The sequence below is a fragment of the Camelina sativa genome, unplaced genomic scaffold, assembly GCF_000633955.1.
Source record: "Camelina sativa cultivar DH55 unplaced genomic scaffold, Cs unpScaffold00441, whole genome shotgun sequence".
Lineage (NCBI taxonomy): Eukaryota > Viridiplantae > Streptophyta > Magnoliopsida > Brassicales > Brassicaceae > Camelina > Camelina sativa.
In genome coordinates, this window is record NW_010921701.1 from 25,852 (window position 1) to 40,002 (window position 14,151).

At 36.8% G+C, this 14,151-nt stretch overlaps 5 protein-coding genes across 5 annotated transcripts; 1 reads left to right on the forward strand and 4 right to left on the reverse strand.

The window, feature by feature from the left end:
• Positions 1-53: 53 nt before the first annotated feature.
• On the reverse strand, positions 54-2,909 carry LOC104773061. The gene is made up of 4 exons (XM_010497614.2): positions 2,759-2,909; positions 1,007-2,561; positions 810-915; positions 54-735 (listed from the first exon to the last, which is right to left on the reverse strand). Exons 2-4 carry the CDS (start codon positions 2,378-2,380, stop codon positions 179-181), a joined length of 2,037 nt encoding a protein of 678 aa, XP_010495916.1. The 5' UTR covers positions 2,381-2,561; positions 2,759-2,909; the 3' UTR covers positions 54-178.
• A 2,970-nt stretch (positions 2,910-5,879) lies between these two features.
• Positions 5,880-8,889, reverse strand: LOC104773063. The gene is made up of 8 exons (XM_010497616.2): positions 8,631-8,889; positions 8,471-8,554; positions 8,206-8,367; positions 8,028-8,114; positions 7,677-7,763; positions 7,465-7,570; positions 7,331-7,388; positions 5,880-7,253 (listed from the first exon to the last, which is right to left on the reverse strand). The coding sequence occupies exons 1-8, from the start codon at positions 8,737-8,739 to the stop codon at positions 6,180-6,182; spliced, it is 1,767 nt and encodes a 588-aa protein (XP_010495918.1). The 5' UTR covers positions 8,740-8,889; the 3' UTR covers positions 5,880-6,179.
• Positions 8,890-9,098: 209 nt separating this feature from the next.
• On the forward strand, positions 9,099-10,103 carry LOC104773065 (photosystem I reaction center subunit IV B, chloroplastic). Its single transcript, XM_010497617.2, has 3 exons — positions 9,099-9,473; positions 9,735-9,800; positions 9,886-10,103. Exons 1-3 carry the CDS (start codon positions 9,189-9,191, stop codon positions 9,988-9,990), a joined length of 456 nt encoding a protein of 151 aa, XP_010495919.1. The 5' UTR covers positions 9,099-9,188; the 3' UTR covers positions 9,991-10,103.
• Positions 10,104-10,213: 110 nt separating this feature from the next.
• On the reverse strand, positions 10,214-12,022 carry LOC104773066 (monothiol glutaredoxin-S12, chloroplastic). Its single transcript, XM_010497618.2, has 5 exons — positions 11,699-12,022; positions 11,476-11,549; positions 10,746-10,820; positions 10,568-10,594; positions 10,214-10,450 (listed from the first exon to the last, which is right to left on the reverse strand). Exons 1-5 carry the CDS (start codon positions 11,980-11,982, stop codon positions 10,374-10,376), a joined length of 537 nt encoding a protein of 178 aa, XP_010495920.1. The 5' UTR covers positions 11,983-12,022; the 3' UTR covers positions 10,214-10,373.
• Positions 12,023-12,847: 825 nt separating this feature from the next.
• On the reverse strand, positions 12,848-14,144 carry LOC104773067 (zinc finger CCCH domain-containing protein 21-like). The gene is made up of 4 exons (XM_010497620.1): positions 13,945-14,144; positions 13,716-13,846; positions 13,527-13,629; positions 12,848-13,438 (listed from the first exon to the last, which is right to left on the reverse strand). The coding sequence occupies exons 1-4, from the start codon at positions 14,008-14,010 to the stop codon at positions 13,238-13,240; spliced, it is 501 nt and encodes a 166-aa protein (XP_010495922.1). The 5' UTR covers positions 14,011-14,144; the 3' UTR covers positions 12,848-13,237.
• Positions 14,145-14,151: the final 7 nt, after the last annotated feature.

A 14,151-nucleotide genomic window follows, 5' to 3' on the forward strand; every position in this document is an offset into this window, starting at 1 on the left:
TTTGCTGTTTTCGATTCCATTTATAAGACAATGAAAAAAGCAACATTAAAATCTGAATTGGGAATTAGAAACAGATTATTGTAACTGTATCTATATGTTAAAACTTATACTTCAATTATATCATCTATATATATGTTTCATTACAAAAGCTAATATCAATGTATATATATACATTGTTTCATCGAGTAAGATCAAAGACTGCCTCTTCAACAAGCTCTTGCAGCAACATCACTTCAATTTCAGCCCCCAGGTTGTTCATTTCCACTTGTTGTCTATAACTCCACATCTTTCCGACAAACTCATCCCTCGATGCCCAGTCCTGTAACTCTGTCCAAACATGATCCACCATGTCAAATCCCTTGGTCAAGCCGGTGCTTGCAAGTGTTAATAATGTTGTCTCTGTTATGATGTCATTAACGCAGTCAAAAACGAGTTTGCGGTCTGATCTTTGTTTCCTGCGTTTGATGAGTTCCTTGTTGGCAATTTTGTCTTTTAATGATGGGTCTAAGGGGCTATCTGGTGAGTGCCACCGGGCCATAAGCGAGCCACTACCGCTGAAACCAGACGCTATCAAGATCGCTTTGATGAAGCCATACCAGTCTTCATCTTCCTCGATTCTCATTGCGGGTTTAGTTGTGTCTGTATGTGACTCATCCTCCCATGAGAGAACCCGAGCTATTGATCCAATTGAAGGTGATTTGTCAATCAGATTAGATTTAAGAGACATTTCTTCTCCTGTGAAATGTGACAGTACAAGTGTTACAATTGATACTCTTGTAAAGTTTTAACACGAGAGAGCTAAAACTAACCTTCAGTGGTCCATGGCTTTGCTGATCCAGAACATTCCTCTCCGAAATCGAGCTGTAGAACCGAAACTGGACTCGGCTGGTCCTGGTTTTCATTTGCCACTTCTCCCTGCAAACAAATCAATGGCAGATGATTAAAACAAGAATGGTTCCCGAGCATGTACTAAAACTCACAACTAGAGTATTAGATTGTGATTTACCTCATTTGTAAATATGCTTGGTTGTTGAAATGCTTCACGGTGTATAGCCAATTGAGAGGGTGCACCTGTCTTCTCCTTGTTTGATTTCTTATTACGGAAGAAGAAGAAGCTTGAAACTTTCCAAGATGACTTTAAACTTCTTGACTCAGTAAGCTCTCGGTGAGCTTTTGCTTTTGAGGTTTCACCATTGAGCCTGATTTCAGGGACTGATTTTGACCTTTCAAGGGTATTCAGAGAATCACTTGTACTTGCTACTTGATCTAAACCATCACCTATGCATGAAACTGTTTCATTGGATCCGACAGGTATCTTCGTCTCTGAAAGTGCAAGCATTTCGCCCAAGGCCGTTGAGGCCTTTGGTGGTAAGTTTTTCTGTTCCTGTGTGTCTCCGTTTAGTGACATCATTGCCCATCTCTCAGAGAGCCGTTTCTTTGCCTCTCTGTAGACAGATGAGTCTGGAGAACACGAGACTCGGCTAAATGAAGAGGAAGAGAAAGGACTCTCAAACCTGTTTGCACAGTCCCATGAATGCCTAGAGGATGGTGACATGATCTCAGAGATGCTAATGTTTCCCACTGGATATTCGTTTTTTGACCTTTGTAACGAACAATCATCACCATTGGACAAGACAGAAGAAGAAGAAGAAGAAGAAGAAGACGAAGAAAGAGTCTCGTTCCTGCAGTGACCCCCAAAAGTTTTGCGTATTTGACGTGTAATCTCCTTTGCCACTTGTCTAGTCTCAGCATCTCCAGCCTCGTCAAAATAAGTATTATGTGGTGAAGCAATAGCCTTTATATCTAGAGCCTTCTTAGGACGACTAGGCTTCAAGACAACTATTCGAGTTGGCTGCGCATCATCGATCCATCCAGTTTCCTTACTATCTTCAACCACACATTTCTGAGCAGCAACAGCCTTGGAAGGTCTCAATACCGTAATGCGCTTAGCCTCTGGATGAGAAGAAACAGGCTGAGAGTCAGAAAGATGCTGAGACAACAAAGAATTTGATTCCTGGAGAAACTTAACGAACAGATCTTTGTTGGAGCTTAAAACTTGGAGTGCTTCTTGAAACTCCTTGGACCTGTGAGGCTTCTTGTCATCTGTAACCAAGTGTTTCGCTTCCATGAAATTTCGAAGAACAAGATCCATCTGCTTATCACTCACACTTGCTTTTCTTGAAAGGAGGTTAGCCTTGTCATCTTCTCTGTGATGCTTATGAAACTTTGCAGCTTCGTTAGTAGTAGTACCCACACAAGTCAACGAAGAGCATCTGGATCTGCTCCGTGGTAGAGGAGCAGTCTCTAGACCCATTAATTTAGCAACCACATTATTATTATTAGAACTCTGTCTATCATCTTCAACAACCTCTTTCGACATCTTCAACAAGCTATGAGTTTTTTCATAGATTCACTAGCAATGGCTTTTGCTCAATACTAGTTGTCCTCAACTCAAGCATAAACTAGTTGACTCAGTAAGCTTCTCAACCTCAGCCTTCAGTATGAACTCCTTAATAGCATCAGAGATCGACTCTTCGAAATCCTTAGACCTCTTACTGAATCTGCATTTACCACAGATTTCGAATAATTCATGAAATTGATTGGAAACAACGAGCTCGTGAAAACAGAAGAGAGATCAGATTCGGTTCAAAGTAAGAACGAGGAAGCATCGGAAAGTGAGATCGGAGCTTTTAAACTAGCTAAGACCTTTTTCTGATTTACTCAGTGAGAAAAGAGAGAGAGAGAGAGAGGGAAGGACCTGGTTAGTATGAAGCAGGATTTAGAGACACTGTCAAGCTCCGTCGATGTAGAAGTCGCCGGAGAAGATTTATGCGAATTGAACAGTTACAGGCTTTTAGGAGATGACGTTCGTTCTGGTTAGTAGAAACTAGAGAGTACCAAAAGGGACTCTTTTTTTTTCTTCTTCTTTTCTTTTTAATTAGGAGAGGGAAAAATTAATACGTTTTTTGTAATTAAAGTTTGTAATGTTTTAGTAAATGGAATTAAATAATATATGGTTGAAGAACATTATTACTATATGCATTCATGGTTTGTCTCAACTAATATATAAGATGAAATTAGTTACTGGATGAATGCATTTCTAAAATTTTGATATGTTCACATAATCTTTTTTTTTTTTTTTAACGTATTCTAATTTTTAATACTATAATTGGTAATTCTGCTTATCTTCTTTTGTTTACTTTTTTTTTCTCAACCATTCTATCAGTGGATTTACTCTCTTTTTTTTTGTGGCAACTAAATCGATTGACTCTGTTATTTATTTGTATATAAAAGGATTTTTTTTTTTAATACAATTTTTTTTTCAGTGCGCAAGTGCAACGGACACTATTAAACAAAACAAAGAATTTGTAAAACAACGGACACTATACTCTCTCAACTATACTAATGATGATATTTCTTTTTCGTATGTACCAATGATGTGAATAATGTGTAGTTGGTTCAAACCAAACATAAAATTAAGGAAATTAACAATATTTTTATTTTATCTCGCAAGCTAAAAAAAAATTGTAAAGAAATATATATACTATGTCATTATCGCAGTTGCTAATAATAGATGATCCAGGGATCGAGATAAAGCAAGTAGCATGTTATATGTTTTATCATATGTATGCAAGCAAAAATATAAAAGAATAATGATAATCTACTCTAATATGTATTTTCAATATAATTGGGACCAGGAATATCTTAAATGGACCAACCAACTTATTCTCTTAATGTCTTTTTTCTTGTCCAAATGTAACATCCCCAAAAAAAAAAAGAAGAAGAGGTGAAATAGTTTTATTCTATATTTGAATTTTTAGTGACCAAGCATTTGAATTTCTACTATTTTAAAAGTAATTACATCTAATGACAAAATATAGAAAAAAAAAATAACATGGATGTTTGTCCAAGTTAACAAGAGTGATTTTAAAAACATTTTGAATGATTTTACTCCTTTTGTTTACCTAATCACGCATATCCAAATATAATGTTGGAATAGCACGTCAATACTAATTCTCATTACTAAATGTTCGTAAAAACATCGATCTCATCTCATTCTCTATAACTGATATGCTAGACTCCGTTAGTCCCTTTATAAATATTTTGGTTGGATGTTCTTTCCATTTATTTCCGTTTATAAAGATGATTTTTTTTTATAAAGATGTCCTTTCCATTTGTATGATTGAGTATGTTAAATATTCTGATTTTATATATATATCTATATAGAAAATGACATGAATCAAAGAAAAAACCATTTTTTGGAGTGATTTTTGTTGATTTTACCACTTTTTGAATAGTTTGTGTATTTTACCACTTTCTAAATTACAAAAATTTGAGTTAAGATGCGTTTTATTTGTTATGTTTGGATTCGATTTTATTTGTTCTAGAGTTTAGTATTTGATATTAAGTATATAATGTATTTAAAAAAAAAACTGAAAATATATATGTTTTTTCTTCTCAAAAGTGGTAAAATTCACAAACTATTCAAAAATGGTATACCTAATAGATTCCTTAAAAAAGTGGCATTCTTAACAAGAATCCCAAATGACATTGTGGTCAAGTTGTGCTAGTGTACTCTACAAACTAATTAGGTTCATAATAATATTTAGAATACTAAATATTGTTTTAAACATGCGATAAAATACGATATCATGTATCGTCTACAAAAAGAGTCAAAGACAAACATTGCGGTAACAGTTTTTCCCCAGGTCTCCTAACGGTAAAAAAACCCAAAACCTATCCCAAACTATTAAACAATTAAATTAAAACCTTTCTATATATGGCAATGTAGAGTGTAGACAACAACAACGTGGACACATCTCACATCTGCACGCTTTGATTAATTCTCTCGTTTCTCTGGTTAGAGAGTAGAGACATCACATCATGATTCATGGACCGGTTTTTATAACCAATTAGGGGCCATCAAACTTTCAACTGTTCTCAACCGGTTCGTAGAATTTCGGTTCGATTTGCATTAAGTGCGAACTAACTTTTTGACCCAGTTAGTTTTGTGATCCCCCACTAACCGTTGGATTTTTGGCTATAGGTGTTTCATGTTTGTATTTATGGAAATTAAGAGTATTAAACTATAAAGAAATAAATATAAAATTATACTGTTTGGGTCAGGAAGGTGTCAGCAAAGAGAAGGAGGTTTTAATGATACTGTGGCAGACTGGGTTTAAGAAACTATCTGTTTTTGTTGTATATACCATTTCTATATCATTCTTACTTTCATTGTAACGTGATGATACTATTCTTCTCTTAGTTTGAATATTAAAGATTGTTGTGACAAAAATTATAAACGTTAGAGATGGTTTTAAGTGTCCTTAGATCAGTTTCTGCAAAAGCAAGAACAATTTGAACTCCAGAATTTCATTTGCAGAGGCTTCTGAAGTTTTAGTTTAAGAATCTGTGAAGCTTCTTCTTAGTGCATGCACTGTGATCATCTTAACTGGGGGAAAAAAAAACAAGACTACAAGAAGTAGCTAAGTAAACATTTATAGAGGTTTTAGTTAAAGATCTGATATATGCATCTTGTTGGTGAATATGCATTAAGATCATACAAATTTGAAGGTTACACATTCTCAGCTGATCATACACACAAGAAATCGTAGTTACAATATTTATTGGGGAATAATTAATGTGTAACGAAATGCCATCAAAATGACTAGGAAGGAGGAAGCAATTATCAAATAACTAATCATACACATATATTTGCATTCGCATATCACATGCTTCTACTCTTTTTTAATCCCACCTTTTCTCATTCTGGTTCCAACTAATTTGGTAGTTGAAAAGGGTCTAAGAGATTCATCAACAAAACAGGACATAAACAAAAAGAAGACGAAGAAGAAACGTCAAGAATGGTAACCAATTACTAATGTCCCCATGAAATAACTTTCATTTAAAAGATCTTTTAACATCTCAACCATATATATCAGTCTATGACGAATCGAATCATAACTTTTATCTACATCTCCTTCAATCAATTCATCAGTAATGAAGTTTGGACAAGATCTAAAACTATCAATTACTATGTCTTCTGACTTAAATGTGTTCATTAAACGAATGCAGAACAGTGACATGACACAAAATGTTCAAAGTCAGAGAGATGCTGACCTATGGCAACCAAACTCGGGTTGGTTTTTCTCAGTTGCTTCTTTAAGGTCATAGCCATTCTATGAATCATTCCAAGTTTGAGGTGACTGAAACCGAAAGGGTATCCAATCGTGAGACTTAAAACGATCACTCTGCGTAGGACTTGATGCTTCCAACATATGTGAATTGCTGACGCTGGAAAATGGGAAGGATACTATTTCACATCCAGGGACTTTAAAAGGGCAATGATCCACTGCAGAGTTTGAAAGATTACGATTGTATGTGTAGTCTCTGGCTAAACAATCTGAGCTATTTGTGAAATGAGATGTCTGGAAATTCTGGTTTGCAGCAACCGCATCTTCGTCATCGATAATATTCCTCTCGAGTTCAGGCTCAAAATGGCTGGTTTGCTTCGTTGTTGGTAGGAAGAAACTGCCTGAAGAGAAATGAGAGAGCAGAGGTAAAGGGTACATCTCCCTTGTAACCAAATCATGGGATGGAGAATAGTCAGAGCTCCATGGATTATCAGTCAAAGAGGAGGATGATGCATTTGGATACGTGATGAGTCTTGTGTGATAACTAAGTGGAAAATCATCTGTCTTTCTGGTGCTTGCGGTTTCAGTATTCCACTCGAGAAGAAATGCAGATGAAGGGTCTCTATGTTCATATGACAAGTCCTCTGAGCTGTATCCACTATCTTCTCTATGACTATTCAGTGAAAGAGGTTTGCAGTTTCTGAAATGGAGGCTAGATATGGGAGAAGAGTCCAAATCTTCTTCAACAGGAAATGACAGGCAAGCCTTCTGTTTCAACAGTGGAGGTCGATAAAATGATTCCTTAGGATATAAGATGGGGAAGCTAATCTCTTCAGGTCGATAAACTGATTCCCTAGGATATAAGATGGGAAATCTAATCTCTTCGGAATCTCTTGGGATAAAACTACTCTGAACATGACCTGTTGGATACTGCAGCCTCGGGGTAATGTTATTTTCCAGCCAACCCTGCCAAGGGATCAATCTGTCCTTTTCCATTTGCAGACTGTGGTCAACTTCTGTATAGCTTTCATGAGACCTCTTGAGAAACTTTGAGCCAGGAGAATCAACAAACGTTCTTCTTTTGACTCTATCCGTCCTCTCTTTGGAAAACCTAGAGGGCTGAGAAGAAACAAAAAGTGCTGAGGATTGATCAAGATAAGCAATTGACAAGTAGTCAGGGATTCTATCAAGCTTACATGTGTCTCCTCAGTACCAGGGAACAGCCGAGTTAAGAGAACAGAAACTAAATAGTGCCTGAAAAATGTTTTGCTTCAGAGTGCATTATAAAAACAAGTATTGAGATTTAGACAAGTTAACAACTATTGTTTACCCGTTTGAAGTAATCTCAGGGATTTCAGAAAACCATGTATCTTTGATACACTGATGCAGTTTCTTTCTCTTAAAAAAGAATATGTCTCCTTTCTCATCACTGATTCCTGATAATTCAAAAACCATGTTTCTTAATTATTGACGTATAGTATGTTTTGCTTCTTTGACATTGTAAGAGCAGTATAAGAAAGAACTAGGAAATCCAAAGTCTACCTCGACTTGCAGATCTCAGGTTGCTACCACTTGGAACTGTGTCCTCTTCTCTACTCAATGATGAAGAAGATTTGCCCGGATAGTTTTCTATAAACAGCAAAAAAAAAAACAGAAGAACTTAACAGGATCACAATAGTTCACAATAGTTCCCAAAAGTACCAGTAAGAGATGTGTAAACAACATGTAATGGAAACAAGATTGTCACATGTATCACAATAAGATACAAGAGAACATATCATGTAGCACAAACATACACCAAGAAATCGAAGTAACAGTTCCGCTAACAAACGTATAAAATCCCTTTTGAGTGAAAATTGACACCAGGTAACATAGCAGAGCCACATGAATTACCACGTCTAGTAGCACTATGAATTGGTGTGGAGAAGTTATAACTCTTGGATCTATCTTTAGCTTCACATTCCGTTGCTGCTGTACGTTCTGATTTTAAGAACAGAAAGAAGAAATGAAAATAAAAGCAGAAACTATCCATCAATGAACAGATGATAAACCTCAAAAAACCATTTGCTACCTCCTGGTTTGACTCTGGATTCGAAAGTTTTCGGGTTTTGCTTGGCCTTGTTTGATGATTTATTAGAGTCATAAGATGATGATTCAGATGAGTGACCAAAACCAGACTTTAACTTCTTAAAGAACGCAAACTCAGAGGTCTTGGCATCAGCATCAAGCTGCGCTGCAATAATGTTAAATGACCAATTTTACACTTTAGAGATTTTACAATTAAATTCAATATTCTAAAATCTGAGGTGAATCCATGGATAGACGCGAACACTCACATCGTCCGACCTGAGCTTCGTTTAAGGGGATCCGGTGATGATCGACATCGTCGTCGAAACTCACCCTTCTCCTGCGTTTCGAATCTAAAACCAAAAAAAGGAATGAAAAATTCGAACACACACCCACAAACACACAGTCACGAAAACGAAATTGGAGTACCTGAATTTGCCTGAGAGCTCAACGGATTAGTAAACTTGAACCCAATTTGTTGTGGATCGGTCTTATTTAGGGTTTCGTCAGCTTTGGTTCGGTGATTCCTTCTTCTCATCACTGATTCACCGAAATCGAATCTGCCGGAGGATTGTAATTCAGATTCAAATCAAACGCTGCTATAGAATTCACGAAGGAGATGAAAGATGAGGAAGCAGCGATTTCACATCATCACTCGTCGATTCACAAGAATTTGAAATCGGAGATAGAAGAAGACAAATGAATGAATTTTGGCGCCAAAATGCAACCCTAATCACTATAGATACTTTTTTTTTTTGTTCGAAGTTGCCACGTCATCACATTATCCAGAAGACACTGATGATGAGTTATTGTGATCACACGTGTCATATTACAAGTGGCGAAAACGATTCGGTTTAAGCCCCAAAACAATCTCAATATTTGTCCTCTTTTTTTTTTTTTGGTTTGCAAAGTCTCTTTTTTTTTGGGATCACACACACAACCAACACATTCTGTACCGTGTACACTCTCCTCAGACATATCACACAGATGGCGATGACGTCAGCAGCTACCCGATTTATTCTGACGGCCAATGTCACGGCGGCTGTAGTCGGCGGCGGCGGTTCTTCGAAGAGCGCCACCGTCGTGTCTTTCTTGCCAATGAGAAGCTTCGGTTCGAGGCTAGTAGTCCGAGCGGCTGATGATGCATCTCCGGCAACCCCCTCGTCGGAGCCCTCTTCCACCACCACCGCCGCCCCTGCTGCTGCTGCCCCGAAGGAAGCTCCGGCCGCCAAAGCTAAACCTCCTCCGATTGGCCCCAAGAGAGGATCCAAGGTCACTTACTCATACATAATCTATGATGCATGTATATATTTGAGCTGAGTTTTGTATCTACTACAAGTCTACAATTGAAGTTTCTGGTCTATTTAGATTAGTTTTTACAGTTATGCGGTCAAATGTGAAACTTATATGAAATTTTTGAGACCTGTAACTCTGTAAGTGAAGATTACTAGAAAACATTGCACTAATAAGAGCATCATCCTTAAGAGTTTTATGGTGCTAATAATGTGAAATTTTGGGGACTTATTATTACAGGTTAAGATTCTAAGGAAAGAATCCTACTGGTACAAGAACGTTGGATCAGTTGTGGCCGTCGACCAGGTAATGATAATACATCTACTTTCCAAGTTTACAATCAAACGGTTCGATTTCATTTCATCTTATATACTCCGGTTTAAATCGACAGGACCCGAAGACCCGATATCCTGTCGTGGTTCGGTTCTCGAAGGTGAACTACGCGAATATATCGACCAACAACTACGCACTGGACGAGATCGAAGAAGTCAAATGAGAGACTTGGTTCTTATCTCTAAACTGGTTTGTCTGTTTTGTAATCTTGAACCTAACCGTATATGTACCAAAAAAGTTTTATCAACTTTTACAATCTCAAGATCGATTTTCCCATATGCATTTAGCAACCTCTGAAATTGGTTGCAAACTCCTAAGTTGTGATTCAGATCAAACTCCGGTTCCGGCCTGGCTGTTTATTTACTAACTTGGATTTGAATTACATGGAAAGAAACACAATAGATTCTTATTGAAAGTCTCTATATAGACAATAAATTCAAACACCAAATCATCTCGACTTCAATCAATTTTTATTCAGAGGTTCTGCTGATCAAACAAAAAGGAAACATGAAGAAATCTCCAAACAGTTCCATCTCTAAATCTCCCTTAGGCCTGACCTGTTTTTCCATTGGCTTCAGCTAGAATTCCCTCCAGCTCTCCTTTATTGTACAGCTGCAATGTATCTGCTCAATAATAATGGTATGCAGCATTGAGTACTATGTTGGAGGCCAATACACACAAGATCAGTCTGAGCGTAAAAGAACATCAGTGTTGAGGAAAGAAAAGAAGAGAGAGTGTACCAGAGCAGCCACCAATGTGCTTGCCTCCTGTTCATGAACAAAAACATTATATCAAAATCAGATCTGTTAATGTGATGGTCATCGTAAATGCAGTGACTAAAGTTTCTTTTTTCAGGAAGAGAATCACGAAAAATGTAATGAGTGTAGTAACTGATGCAAATGAAAAAAAATAACTAACCGATGAAGACATTGGGAACAGTGTATTGTCCAGTAATTTTCTCCAACACATTCTGCAGCTGCGACCCCTCTGAACCTGGAGATGCCAAAAACCCACCAAAACATTTGTTCATGTTTAAGACCAATACCATGAGGCAGAGAGATGGTTTACCCAAAAAGACAAAACAAAACAACAAAGAACAAATGGTTTTTGGAAAGTCACCATATCTTCACAAGAGATAATAAGATTACGAAACATATAGCAATTGGATTCCAGTTTGTCAAAAATAGAAGCATACTGTCTGAGATCAACAGGCAGGTAAGAATCTTCAATGTGTAAGGTTTTAAGCCATTACAAATACCCTAGCAATTGATTGATTATTCATCAACAAGCCAATCTTTTGCCTCAAAGTAATATTACTACAGAGACAAACACACAGAAACTCCTCCAAAATGTAAAGGTATCACGGGCCATTACAAACCCCCCTATATATCAACCCTTCATCACAATCTAATCCACAAACATTACCAACCAAGCAACCAAAGCCAACTAGAAGAGGAACAAAATCATATCTACTTGGAAACAAGTATGAACTTCATCTAGTCTAAATGCTGAATGAAACAACAGGCTACTTCTAACAAGCTTAACCTTCACCGATCTAAACAATATCAACACATAAGCAAAACCAATATAGCAAACTAGTCAGAGCCGTATAAGAAAATAAATACACAATAGAGTGATGAAAGCATACCAAGTTCATCCAATTCAACAACCAGTGGCTCAACTTGAAGACTCTTGAACAAGGACTTCACTTCAGACGAGTATCTTCACCACAAGAACAAACCATTTTAAAATTTAAGCAAAAGTATCAATATTGATATCTGGGGAAATCAAACTAGCTCATCTATAAACAAAACCCATTCCTCTAAATTGAACAAAAAGCATTGTGATGTATAAAGAAGAGTGAACCATACGAGCACCAGGATTTGGAGTAAACAACGACAGGGTTCTCTGCCACCGTCTTTTTAACAGTCTCCTCCAATGGAGAAGACGACGACGAAGACATGGCCCTAACAGAAGAAGAAGAAGAACGGAGTGGTGGCCACGACGCGATTCCGATAACAGTCGGCTTCAAACATCTCCTGAAAGGTACTATGCCGAAGTTTTTGATTCCTCTTAACATGGAGAAAGAGAGTGCTGGATTTGAATTCAGAGACGTCCATGTCATGTTTGCGAGGTTCACTGATGCGGCTACCATGGCGATTTCTTCTTCCGGNTTTTTTTTTTTTTTTTTTTTTTTTTTGTCAAAACCAAATTTTAAAGATATTGTTTTGCCTTTTTAGATATATTCATCATTAAACTCAATATTAATCAGAATAAAATTGCAACCCTACCTACCTATTTGTTTCTTTAGGGGGTGTTATTGGATTGAAGATTTTAATAGATTTTAATTAATCCAGGACATTAGTGGATTTAAAAGTCTAATGCATTTGTGTGGACTTTATAATGCATATAAGGTGGATTTGAAAGTCATCGATAATGTATTTTTGGTGATTGTTATGGATTTTTTAAAAAGTTATTGTTAGAAAAAAATATATATATATCCATAAACTGTGTTATACACCAAAATTATATTAAATTAATAACACCCAGACTTTTACACATGTCATAGAAAACTTGAATTAAACTATATTTGTTTTCAATCCAGATTTTTGGTGTAATTAAAGAACCCAGATGTCATGAACCCAGAAAAAAAAAATTAAAGAATACAAAAAAACACAGATCTGATGAATAAGTGTGATTATATACAAAGGGTTTGAGGAGGAAGAAACAGAGATTGAACCCAGAAAAAAAAAGTGTGATTATATCATAAACCAAAAAAAAAATTATAGATCATGAACCCAGAAAAAAAAGTTAAAGAACACAAAAAAAAAATTCTCAAAAATAATACATATCTGATGAATAAGTGTGATTATATAAAAGGATTGAGAAAAAAAATCAAACAATAATATGTCAAAGGCTAGAGATCCATCTAAAGAGAGGAGAAGAAAATGAAATGATTGAGAAAAGTGTGGTATTGTGTTTGTTCATATTTTAGAAGCAAAGTACGTTGAAATCCAAAATCACACAAAATCCAGTAGATATTGAATAACACTAGATTTTAATGGATTTTTAAAAATACCCAATTAAATAACACCTGATTCTTAAATACATCAAACTCCTTTAAAAACCACAATCCAATAACACCCCCTTAGTCTTTTTTTCCTAGAAATTTGTATTTCCACTGATAAGTTTTTATGTTTAGGACTTGTTGACACACTTCACATGTAAAATATGACACAAAAAGAGACTACTAGTCCTTGAATGAGAAGACATTTAAGACAGTAACAAAGATTATTCAACACCCTCAAATAGGATTTGTGTCTGCAAAATCCAATCTATTGAAAGTACACAAAACAAAACATGTGCTTTCTCTCTTCCACCACTTGTTTCTCTTGAACCATGTTTCCATCTCAAGATGACCCTTCATTGTTTGGCTCACGAATCTGGATCGATGTCTTCGACAAGCTTGCTTCCAGTTCATCCAGCTCATCCATGTCCAAGTCGTCATCATCATCGTCATCGTCTTCATCTTCTTCATCGACTTGTTTCGAACTCTGTTCACCATCACCACTACTCTTGCTCGTCCCTGCTTCTGTTTCCTTGTTCTTTGCCTGAAAAGCGAAATATCAAGATTCCTTTTACATGACTTGGTTGGTTTAAATAATAAGTGAGAGTGAGAGTGAGAGTGAGAGATCTCACCTTTTGTTCAGTCTCTTCCTGCTCTCTTTCCCTCTCGTATTCTTCACAAGCCTCAGCATCATCCACAAACAAGCTTGCATTCGACAGAAACAGCTCCCGACCACTGAGATTAACAATCCACACAATGAGTCAGCTTATACAAAACAGAGTCACATTGAAGATTGATATCAGAATGATGAATGGGATTACCTCATACGGTCGTTCTTAGCTCTCTCTGCTTGAGAAGCAGCCAAACCTGCATCTCTCTCAGCTATTTTCTTCCTCTTCCATTCCATAAATAGCGCAGGAGTCATCTGTGTTGCGGTTTGCAGTTTTGCACGCTGAAACATAGAACAAGAAAACACGGGTCTCACAAGTCAAGTTCAGGGTCCTAGCAGTTACGAACGAGCAGATTAGGGAAACCAGAAGAGTATCAAACCTCGTTTTCGATTTCGTCCTCAACTGCCATCTTCTTTGATGACTCCTCTTCCAAGAGTGCTTTCATTTGAGATTTCAGGACATATCCAGGAGGAAGTGCGTGTCTGTAATGACACTCTTTGCCACCATTGGGGCATGACCAGAACCACCCATACTGTTTCTTTTCCACAGCATCCAGAAAATACTTGCAAACCTATTACATATTAGT

Coding starts and splice junctions, on each gene's coding strand:
- LOC104773061 (XM_010497614.2), bottom strand. CDS start 2,380: ATGTCGAAAGAGGTTGTTGAAGATGATAGACAGAGTTCTAATAATAAT. Junction 916..1,006: donor CAAGCATATTTACAAATGAG/GTAAATCACAAT, acceptor ATTTGTTTGCAG/GGAGAAGTGGCAAATGAAAA. Junction 736..809: donor AAAGCCATGGACCACTGAAG/GTTAGTTTTAGC, acceptor CACATTTCACAG/GAGAAGAAATGTCTCTTAAA.
- LOC104773063 (XM_010497616.2), bottom strand. CDS start 8,739: ATGAGAAGAAGGAATCACCGAACCAAAGCTGACGAAACCCTAAATAAG. Junction 8,555..8,630: donor GAGCTCTCAGGCAAATTCAG/GTACTCCAATTT, acceptor TTTTGGTTTTAG/ATTCGAAACGCAGGAGAAGG. Junction 7,571..7,676: donor CCTGAGATCTGCAAGTCGAG/GTAGACTTTGGA, acceptor TTGAATTATCAG/GAATCAGTGATGAGAAAGGA.
- LOC104773065 (XM_010497617.2), top strand. CDS start 9,189: ATGGCGATGACGTCAGCAGCTACCCGATTTATTCTGACGGCCAATGTC. Junction 9,474..9,734: donor GCCCCAAGAGAGGATCCAAG/GTCACTTACTCA, acceptor TTATTATTACAG/GTTAAGATTCTAAGGAAAGA. Junction 9,801..9,885: donor CAGTTGTGGCCGTCGACCAG/GTAATGATAATA, acceptor TTAAATCGACAG/GACCCGAAGACCCGATATCC.
- LOC104773066 (XM_010497618.2), bottom strand. CDS start 11,982: ATGGTAGCCGCATCAGTGAACCTCGCAAACATGACATGGACGTCTCTG. Junction 11,550..11,698: donor TACTCCAAATCCTGGTGCTC/GTATGGTTCACT, acceptor CTTGTGGTGAAG/ATACTCGTCTGAAGTGAAGT. Junction 10,451..10,567: donor GCACATTGGTGGCTGCTCTG/GTACACTCTCTC, acceptor ATTATTGAGCAG/ATACATTGCAGCTGTACAAT.
- LOC104773067 (XM_010497620.1), bottom strand. CDS start 14,010: ATGAAAGCACTCTTGGAAGAGGAGTCATCAAAGAAGATGGCAGTTGAG. Junction 13,847..13,944: donor AGGACGAAATCGAAAACGAG/GTTTGATACTCT, acceptor TCTATGTTTCAG/CGTGCAAAACTGCAAACCGC. Junction 13,439..13,526: donor AGGAAGAGACTGAACAAAAG/GTGAGATCTCTC, acceptor TTCGCTTTTCAG/GCAAAGAACAAGGAAACAGA.